The 10,750-nt window shown below is 47.5% G+C and overlaps 1 protein-coding gene across 1 annotated transcript; it reads right to left on the reverse strand.

Annotated features, from left to right (window-relative positions):
• Positions 1 to 903: 903 nt before the first annotated feature.
• On the reverse strand, positions 904 to 9,355 carry LOC129342340 (uncharacterized). The gene is made up of 5 exons (XM_054998043.1): positions 9,337 to 9,355; positions 8,518 to 8,606; positions 3,763 to 3,838; positions 3,540 to 3,654; positions 904 to 1,822 (listed from the first exon to the last, which is right to left on the reverse strand). The coding sequence occupies exons 1-5, from the start codon at positions 9,353 to 9,355 to the stop codon at positions 904 to 906; spliced, it is 1,218 nt and encodes a 405-aa protein (XP_054854018.1).
• Positions 9,356 to 10,750: the final 1,395 nt, after the last annotated feature.

Consider the following 10,750-nt stretch of genomic DNA (forward strand, 5'->3'; position numbering starts at 1 on the left):
TTGTCACTTTAGGGCCAAATAAGAAACTTTTCAGAATCTATGATCTGATCAACATTTAGTTTAACCTTACCAAACCAGAACTTTGGGATCAGTAGAAGGAGGGAAATTAAGGTTTAATTCTTTCCATCCAGGTCTTTCCCTTGAAACCATCACATGCAGATTTGCTGGGTGCTGCACAGGGATCTTACAAGCTTTATACAAGCAGACCAGCCTCTACAGCCTAGATAGAGTGCTTTCACTTCAGCGAACAAGATCACCACCCTATGGCCACTTGCAGAATAGCATCTGTCCAGAACATGGCGAAGGGGGCAGCTGCAATTCGTTACCGGCACTAACTTGGCTGATCTGGCTAGGTGGGCGTCCCCTTCCTCCTTCACTGCTCCATGTACATCCTTCCCGAAGCTGTCTACTCGGTGGAAGAAGATGACCATCCCAGACAGGAGTGCACGATTCTTGGGTCAGGGATATACAATAGCTAACACTGCAGCATTGCTTTGAAAAATACTTCGTTTTTATTTGAATTTTACAAAAGCCAGCATCTCTGAACATGGATTGCTGATTTCTGGTTAAAAACAGGAGTCATGTTTACTTTTATTCCTCTTTGAGCCAGAAAGATAATTGAATCCAGGCTCTGTCATCCAAGGAGAGGGACTCAGCACCACAAACACCCCATACCAACACCTACAGTGCTAGTTCATTTGTACTGAAAAAGCCGTCAGTAACTCGGATAAGTTTTCCCACCACCATATTTCCCTCTCTTGGGATATATAATCAGACATATCTAAGCACAAGTCTTTAAAAAAATCCGTAAGCGTTGACTGCCTGCACTGGAGCACCTAAAAGTCAGGGGTGAGCAGGTGCTATCACACCGCAACCCCTTGCAGACTGGTCATATGTAATAACTCAGTCCTCAAGCTGGACCAAGGAACAACTGTGGGACTGGTTTTCTTCAGCAGTTGTTTCCTCAGATATGCTTGAAGGACTTTCCTCCATCATCAAAGAGGATGGTTGAGGGGATTCTAACAGGATGCTTGCTGAAGGGTCACCGAGAACAGACGGTAACGGCTCCCCAGACAGAAGCTGTAGATAAAAAGCTGCAGTGGAGTTGTCTTCCATGGAGATGGATTGATCCGTTTTATTATTAAGTCCAGGCACATCTTCCAGTGCTTGTGGATCCCCAAGAGGATAGTTTGTCTCTGGAGAGGCTATGGAACTGGATGGCAAGTCAGCCTTGAGAAGTGATTCTCGAGAAGAGAGCTCGCCTGGCTTTTGAAGGAAGTCCAAACTGCAAGAGGCTTGTTCACCTAACAGAGCTTGACTGGTCCCAGGCTCCAGAGCAGCTATCTGATCACTGCTATGCGCTGTACTAATACTCTGGCTTTGGCCAGACTCAAGAGAGTATTTTTCAAGAGGGTTGTTCTCAGTTAGGGGAGGAGCACAAGACAGATCTTGAAAGGTCTTGGCATCAAGCTTTTGAGAGCCAGTCTGACTATCACCGAGATTCACAAAGACCTGGCCAGCCGCACTCTTAGGAGAGAGATCTCCCAAGGTAACACACTCCCTCACCTTGCTCGTTACATGTTCTCCCTGCTTTCCGGTTTCACAGTTTCCTTCCATGGTTGCTAATTGTTGCCGCTCTGACAATACATTGTGGTTCTCCATTTCTGATACCTGCAGAGCTGGACTGATATCCGGATTGACCAAAGTATCAGGGGAGGTTTTGATATCTTCACCGCCTCCACCTAATGGGGTGGCAACCAGCAGAGTGCTGGTTGTACTCAGACTGTCGTCTTCTGCACGCTGGACAAAATCTTCTTGCTCCCTGGTGAGAACACACGATAGGGTTACGCAAATCAAATTTTAAATGTGAGAAATCTAAGATCTCTCTTTTTGCAATTAGCATTCAGAGTCTTCGTGAAGCATTACTACAGTTCGCACAGATACCCCACACAAAGCAAACAAAGCTCAAGACTCTAAAAATAAGAGGGAGGCCACTTAAATCTGTTCTTGCATGTCTTGTTACCAGTCAGCACAGAGGAGTGCTCCGCTGAGAAAGTCTTACAGCACCTTTGGAAAAGCTACACAGTCTTGGGAGTCTGGAACTAGACTTCAACAAAAAAAGTTGCCCGGACAAAGTATTTATTACTACCCTTAAGATTGTACTTGTCATGGCCCAGTCTGAGAGTGAGGTCTCCTCTGGAGGAGAGGAGCCTCATGTAGCCAGCCAGGACTCCTCAGGAGAAGAAGAGTTCTGTGTAGCCAGCCCTAGCCCTGACTCAGCAGAAGCCGGCAATCAGGAGCAGCAGCTGCTGGCTGATCAAAGCTCACAGCTAGCAGCTGAGACACCAGCACCCTCTAGCCCCAATACCACAGGGGAAGCTCAGCCAGGAACTTCCACAGGGGAGGCTCAGTCAGGGACTGCCAGCACCACAGGGGAAGCCCAGCCAGGGGCTTCCACCCCCCCAGGCTCACCCACACCTAGAGAGCGCCGCAGGCAGCGCCAGAGACTGGAACTGCAGGAGAGACGGCGCAGTGCTCGTCTCCTGAGCCAACGCCAGCTGCTGGAGAGCGACGATGAGTAGCATCAGGATGGAGCCCCAGCAGCTGGCTGAAAATCACGCCTGGCTATAAAAGCCAGTCAGGAGCAACTGCCGGGCGCGGAAGCAATGTGTCGATTACCTGCAACCACTGCCTGGTACCTTGCATCTCGCTCTTGCCTGCACCTTGCCTTGATACCCTTGTGCTCTGACCTACGGACTGGACTTGGCTTGGCTTTTTGGATCTTGGACACACTCCTGGTGTTTACCTTGGGCTCTGACTACAGACTGGACTTGGCTTGTGACTCTTGAACACTCCTTGGCTTCGTGTTAGTACCTGGGCTACCAGCTTGGGCGGGCCCAGCCCATGACAGTACTATACAGCCCAATCGGTGCACCCAGAGATTCCCTAGGAGTGGCAGAATATACAGCAGCTGGAGTACATGTGAGTCTGAAGGACTTTAATGAGTTTCCCGTGTGAGACTTGTATTGAGCCATCATGAACTCATACGGCCCTCGTAACAAGAAGGTGGTTATACGTGCACTCTTAGAAATGGTCTGTAATGAAGACGAATTTAAGTGATGCAAGAAGCAGCTGCTTGAATGTGTATCGGAGCATGGGTTCTCTCCATTTCAGTAAGGCTGATGCTCCCAGAATCTAATATTAAACCAGGTCCCACTCCCTCTGGTGGCCACAAAGCACCTGCTGCTATGGAACAGGTTCTGTGACACAGCAGTTGTTTTACTGTGCATTGAAACTCTGCCTCTAAGGACATTGAAGGAAATATCTAAGGGGCGGAAGGTAACAAGTACTTGTAATCTATCCGCCGTTCTTCGATGAGTACAATGTTTTCCAAGTCTGATTCCCACACAGAGGCATATTCTTGAAAGCACTAGAGCAGAAAATTACACTGCCAAAGCCTGCCCCTCCCCTGCTGCTGGAATCCCAGTCCCAACTCACTGGATTTGGATGAGACTTATGGATCCATTCCTACTACTCACCTCCCTTGATGGGTATCCCAGTGCCCATGGATTTGTGCCACACACGTATCACTATGGCCCACAAAAGCCCCGGAAGTGGAGCTTCCCAAGCGTTCAGGTGGAGGCCAACAGGAACCTAGAGATTGATTTGGAGAGAGAAGTACAGTACCAGCATAGGTGTCATTGTGGCAGGCAGGGACTTGGCCAACCTTCAAGAGCTCAGAGTGTTACCCATCGTTCCTACCTGCTCCAGAGCGGCAGATGGTTTGGGGCACCCAGGGTTCAGCAAAAGCATCTTTCTTCTCTTGGGACATGCAGCTCTGGAAGGAAGACAGAACAGAATGTTAGGACTGCTGGCGTAAAGGTGACTCAACATGCCTGGACACTTGGTGCTACATTTTCTCTTTGTGTTAGAACCAGATGGTTTGGGTTACCCTCTCATTGGATAAGGTGCCTCTCCTCCTCTATGCAGAGAGTTCCTCTGACTCCTCCTCTTCCCATCCCTTTGTGTTCTCCTCTGGGTCTTGCCGCAGGCAAGGTGTATTCTGTGGGTTTCTCCCACAAGAGGCCATACTAACCAGTTGAAGCATGCCTGACCAAATCAGACTTCCATTCCTCCCAATGCTAGACCAAGCTAGCTATCTGCTTTCAGGGAACAGTATTCTTTAGATTAGGCTTCTGTCTCTTTCCTTCTACAATGAACATGAACCTAGGCTGTTTCCCCATGTCTTTAAAATAGCATCCCACTCATGGAATGCTGGCGGCTTCTTCACGTGGTTTCTAACATCACCTGGATGCGGGCAGTGATGATTCTGTTTTTGTGGCACCACGAAAGCGGAACCAAGCCTGCCTGCACCCGGGTGACATCAGAAATCTCGTGAAGAAGCCGCCAGCATTCCATGAGTGGGATGCTATTTTAAAGACATGGGGGGGAGCAGGGGAATGGCCCTGATTCCATAAAAGTAAGTTTTATCTTTTTCTAATGTACTTGCTTCATGCATATTTTCTGTGCGTGATCCCACTTTTTTTTACCTGTGCAAACTTGCTACAGTAACTAATAAATATTTCCAATGAGGACATAAGTGACGTGGCAATCAGCAGTGACTGCCTCAACAGCAGCATTCAGCTGGTAAACAGACTGGGGTTAGAGGAGCCGCTTAAACACATCGCACCTGCTTTTGACATGTCCCTTGGGAATGCTGCTCCTCCCAATGAAGTTAATGGGCAGTAGACTCAGGATGGACCAAAGGAAATACTTCTTTACTCAAAGATTGATTAAAATGTGGAATCCGCTGCGAGATGATGTAGTAATGGCCAAGAGCACAGATGTCTTTAAAAGGAGACAGATTCATGGAGGATAGGCCTATCAGTGGCTAGTAGCCATGGGGACTAAAGGAAAACTCAACATTGAGAGGCAGTGAAACTCTGCATGCCAATGCTAGAAGGCACAAATCAGGGGAAGGCTTCAGCCTCTATGCCCTGTTGTTGGCCCTCCCTAGTAACTGGTTGGCCAGTGTGAGAGTCAGGATGCTGGACTAAATGCACAAGGAGTGGGATTAGCGCATTGTAAGGTAGGGCAACTGCCAGAGCCAGTGGCTTCTAGTGGAGCCCACAACTGCGGACTCCCTACTTAAGCATCTCCTGCAATTCCTGCACTCAGACCCTTCCACTGCCTGCTCGGGGGTGCTTTGTTGCCTCTGCTCCCAGCTGCATGTGCTGCCTAGTGCTGCTCAAGAAGGGCATGATGTGAGTAGTGCAAAAAGCATCAGCATACCTGGTGGCCAAGGCGGTGGCACTCCTAGCTGCACCTACTGCCTGGCACCATCGGGGGAAGGGTGTGCTGGCAGTGTTGGCAGCTGTGACTGCAGACAGTGGGAAAGCTTGCAAGTGAGCACAGGAAGGGATGAAGAGGCAGATGGGGGCACATGGGTGGGAGGGCAAGAAAGGGAGCCTAGAAGTGGGCATAAGGGGACACTGCACACTCTCTGCTCAGGGCCCCCCAAAACCTGGAATCGGCCCCGAGATGGACCACTGGTCTGATCCTTCAGGGCACTTCTTATGTTATTTTGTTTTATTGATTATTGAATGTGTAGTCTGCTCTCCCAGTAAGCAGGCCCAGAGCAGATCACATCAATTTAAAAGACACAAACATAAATAGTTAAAAAATGGTAGCATAAAAAAAGCAGATGCAGTTCACAACCCACCCCCTCAGCAGCGCACATTGCACAGTCCCACTGACAGTCATTTTGGGCCCATGGTGGCAGGTGTCAATCAACAGATGGGAGATTCAAGCACAACCTGCCTGTGTTTTTGGGGTAGTTGGGGGAAGTGGAGATAGACTGACAGCCAAGCTACAAGTGATGAATGACACAGGTTGGACACTTGTCAGCTTCCCTCAAGTTTTGATGGGAAATGTAGGCATCTTGGTCTTGCAGCTTGGCTCTCTGACTGCTGTCCAATGGACTTTTCAACGGTTATTTGTCCAACGTTCCGCCAAGCTGCCTACATTTCCCATCAAAACTTGAGGGAAGCTGACAAGTGTCCAACCTGTGTCATTTGCCACTTGTAACTTGGCCCTTAGACCCATTCTGTTGATCAGAGTAGTATCATCCTGGCAAGTGTACAGTTTACTTGGGCCTCTAGAAACCATTCACAGGCTTGTGTTGGTCCAGTGGAGCCAATTAAACTTAGGAGTGGAAGTTTAACCCATCTATAGGGCATACTTTGGAGTCTGGAGTAGTTAAAGATAGGTTGATATATCCAGACATGGATTTAAGATTTGACAGACACTCAAGTACAGAAATTCTCTATTGATGAAGCAGCAAAGTTGTTTGAGAAACACAAGAGGAAAGAGGCTTCTAACAGGGTTAGAGTCTGTTCAGTTTGGCATTTTTCTAGGAGTTTGTTTACTTAACACACTTCGAAGCAGCCTCCGCTATCCCCAACTTGGCCCAAAGACATGGGGGCCAATATAAGACTCAGTACAGGAGCATCGCTCCCTCTCCCAGGTCAGATGTTTTTTAGCCAATTTCCTAGCACATAAAACCCTTTCCCTCCATAATGTGCCTCGCTTATGGACTGCAAATCTATGGACAGGTATTTCCTTGTTTTTAAAACACTTCTAAAGTTGATCATGGGAATCAATGATAACCAAAAGGTAGACTCCATGCAGAAAATATAGTTCAAAATGACTTTACAGGTTCTTAGGCTGGAGTAAACAGCAAGGTCATATATACTGTAGGTATTTCTGTAGCGCAAACTTGACACGCCCCCAGTTGCTTTGCAGGCATTTTATAGCTAGATTCCATTCAGAATGTTAAAAAAGTTATTCGGTTTCGTTTTCTCAGCCATGCCGGACGCTCCTCTCGGCTGGTCCGGGAGGAAACGACCGGGCACCCTGACCGGGCGGCTGATCCGCAAGGATTAGCCCCCAGGACTCCCAGGGAGGGAGCCAGGGTCCGGGACGCGGCGGGAAGAACTCCCCGAAATCAATGCGGGGGGGGAATTGCCCGTTTGTCCCTATGGAGGCCAGCAGACGTGCGCGGCGCCTCGAGTGCCGCCGGGCAACGAGAAACGGCAAATAAAAGAAACAGGCGGAAGCCCGTAAACAAGCGAATCCCTTCTGTTCTACAAGCGTTTGTGAAGGAGAGGTTGATCTGAAGAAGACTCGTTCTTCCCCTTCGTTGAGTTCCAGAATTTTGTTGGCGCCCCCCCCCCCCCAAATGGCAGCAAAGAAGCAAAGTCCCGCTCTCGGTAAGTCAATCTCGGCTACCTTGAAGGGGGAGTCGCTCGAAGAGTTGGTGCGCAGGGCGGTGGTGGAAGCCATAAAACCCTTTGTTGACAAGCTGAACGAAACTGATCAAAGGGTGGGCTTAATTGAAAACGAAGTGAAAACCATTAAGGCAGCAGCGGGGGGGGGGGGCAGAGAAGTCTGCTCTGGAAAGTGCGTCACTTGTGAAGGCTACAAAAAAGGAGCTGAAGCTGGTTGAGAACCAGCTGATCGGGCTACAGATGGAACGAACGCAGACAATTTTGCGTCTCCAAAACGTGAAAGAGGAGGAAAAAGAGGATCTGTGGGAGGCGGTCTCGGAACTATTGGCGATACCCGCGAGGACGACTAAAGAAGAGGTTAAAAGCGCCATTTTGGAGGTCCGTCGGGCTTCTTCAAAATATGCAACAAAGCGACAGTTGCCTCGTGAGATCATTATTGACTTTTCATCTAAAAAGATTCGGGACACCATCCTATATAACTCATACAATGCGGATTTGGACTTTATGGGTTTGAAAGTCAAGATTTTGAAGGACGTTCCATTTCTAGTCCGGAAACGGCGTTTTAAATACAAAAAGTTTGCAGCTCTTCTGAGGGACCATGGAATAAAGTACAAATGGTTATTCCCGGAAGGAATATGGTTCAGATATAAAGATCAGGCCTATAAGATATTATCAGAAGATCAACTAAAGGATTTTGAGAATAAAAACCCAGAACTCTGCTGCACCGAGAACGAAGAAAAGGAGGAGCCGGAGGGGGGGGAGGAGGAGGAGAGCACCGCAACAGCGGTTGCACAGAGAGAACTGCGTTCGGGACTTAGAAGGGGGACGAAAGTTTAATCAGAATTTGAAATGTTTATTCTCTGTATGATTAACCACTCCATCATTATCCTATGGAGCTATTTTTGTATTATGACAGTATGAAGGGAAACATTGAAGTGTAGTGTTTAGTGTTTGTAGTTCATTCCCCCCCTTTTTCTTTTTTTCTTTTTCCACCCCCCTTTGTCCCTTCCCTCTCCCCTTTCCTTGTGATAGTCTTGTGTAGTGCTGTGTAGTGTTTTGTAGTTATGTATAAAAAAAAAAAAACAGAATGTTAAAAAAGTTAAGAGGCATATTTCTGATGGTGTTTCTAGCAATGCAACAAGTCTGTTCTGTTGATTTCCCAGAAGGTTGCCCAAGTATCATTTGCTCAGTGCCACAAGCCTCCCCTGCCCTTAATTCAGGCACTCACCTTTACTTCTGTATATCTTGCTTTGTGGGGAGCTCCCCAGGGAATCAGCGCTTCTTTCATGGGATTCTTCTTTGAGGAGACAACTTCTCCTAAAAGAGAACAGAAAGAAGTAAAGACTTGGTTTCACAATATATAGTGTTATTCCACATGCCTGCAGCATTCAATGATAACATAAATAGTAGGACAGATCTGTGGTTCATGGGCTAGAGTATTGAATTAGGAAGTCCCTAATTCTCATATCCACTCAGGTATTAAGCCATTAGGCCATTCACTTTCAATTTCAACCTAACCTTCCCTACCGGGTAATATGTGGGAGGAAGGGAGAGCCACGGATGCCACATAGAGCTCCTTTGAGGAAAGGCAGCATAGACAGAATATGAATGAACTACAGTCCTTCATGGAGCCCTTGATCATCACAAATGCCTAGGTGGCTTTGGGCAGAAAGATTCAGACTCCACACTTCTCAGATGTAAGGCTCCCTCCACACCACACCACACCACACCACACCACACCACACCACACCACACCACACCACACCACACCACACCACAGAAGTGACTTGAGAGCTGAAACATACAAGACAAATTACACATGAAGAGCACGTGTTGGGTCCCACAGCTTCCCTGGGAGCGGTAGTCTTGCCATCCCCCCCTCTCCAAGCTCCTGGAGGAAAACTGAGCTGAGTGAATTTTCTTACAAAGAATAGCCGCTTGACTCGAGAGATTCTCTCTTTCAAAAATCCACTCACTTCAGTTTTTCTTCAGGAGCTCAGAGACGAGGAATGGGAGGGACTGGGTTTCTCTTTCACTTGCAAAACACCTCGGCTTTTCTCCTGCATCTTGTTACATTGTTACCCCCCCATCTCCATCCCAAGCTCCCAGAGGATTTTTGAGAGAGAGAGAGAGAGAGAGAAAGAGAGAGAGAGAGAGAGAGAGAGAGAGAGAGAGAGAGAGAGAGACCCTCCAGTTGCGATTCTCCCTGCTAAGAATCACATCGAGCAGCTGGGTTTTTTTAAAGACTATATTGCCCAGGGATCCTTGCAGGATTCAACACGTGCCCATGTGTCTCATGTGGTTCCACTCTGAATCAGTTTCTGCTCAGGAAATTCAAGTGAAAATTAAGTTAGAGGCAACATGCATTGCCATTCACAAGTGAAGCACTCCAAGCTTAACCTTGAAGCTAATCAAAGTTCTTCGTTTAAGACTTCTGCCCTGTTCCTTTGCTTCTGCAGAAGCTGTCTCAGTCTATCATTTCCATCACCCCTTCCTTAAAAAGAGCTCAGGGTGGATTACATGACTTTTCTGTCTTCCATTTTTTATCTTCAGTCACCCTGTGAGGTAGGTTAGGGTTAATGACCAGGCTAAATTCACCCAGTGAGTAGGGATTTGAAACCAGGCCTTCTAAGTCTTACTAAGAAATCTGAAGGCCTGAAAAACATAGTTTCCATTATTCCCACCAAGGACATTGTTTTGATGTCAGAGAAGTGGAAATTTGGGGGGGAGTACTGAAAAAACTTTTATGACATATTTCAGAATGAGAAGAGTGCTTTTACTGATTCAGAATGTACAGCACGTCTGCTGTAGCTCCAACAGCATTGCTCTTTCAACCTCAAGACATATTACTACCCAGCCAAATAGTGCACCACTATTTGGCTGCTTACATTAGGGGAAAGCGGGGGGGAGATAGCTGCATGAAGATTCTTCTGTTTCTTCCCAGCAGATCCTTGAGAAAGAGTGGCTCACTTCTGGCTGAAAGGCATACTTTCCCCTTATTTGACTAAAGCGATCTCACCCCCAAATCTAACACCACATACCAAACGATTCCTCGGCCCATTTGCCCAAACTTTGTGCTGCAGCCATCTTCTCTGGTGACTTCTTGTGGATCTTAGAGAAGAGGAATCTGTAGAAGAAGAAAGTTTGTGCTTAACTAAACAATAAAAGAAGGGGCTTCCTGGCCTGTGTGGATGGTCCAGGAGTTACTTCCCAAGTGTCCCTACCTAGCATGGTTGAAGAGCAGCAGCAGCCAAGGAAACCAAAGACAGAAACTCTTAAATAATTAAATCTAGGTGGCGGGGGGTGGGGGGGTGGAGAGAGTAACAAGGCCTCAATAGTAGAGTCCTCTGTACTTGGTCTCCTAGGAGGATCCACCAAGAAAGTAGACAACTAGATTCACAAAGATGCAACAGTGATCAGTAATGCGGTGTTGTTGGAGTTTGTAATTACCTAGCTTGGAA

The sequence above is a fragment of the Eublepharis macularius genome, chromosome 14 (genome assembly GCF_028583425.1).
Source record: "Eublepharis macularius isolate TG4126 chromosome 14, MPM_Emac_v1.0, whole genome shotgun sequence".
Taxonomy (NCBI): Eukaryota; Metazoa; Chordata; class Lepidosauria; order Squamata; family Eublepharidae; genus Eublepharis; species Eublepharis macularius.

Bases quoted from the DNA above. Each gene is read 5' to 3' on its own strand.
- LOC129342340 (XM_054998043.1), bottom strand. The intron at 3,839-8,517 runs GTGAGTGCCTGA...TCTTCCTTCCAG, and splicing joins CAAGATATACAGAAGTAAAG to AGCTGCATGTCCCAAGAGAA. The intron at 3,655-3,762 runs GTAGGAACGATG...ATCAATCTCTAG, and splicing joins CATCTGCCGCTCTGGAGCAG to GTTCCTGTTGGCCTCCACCT.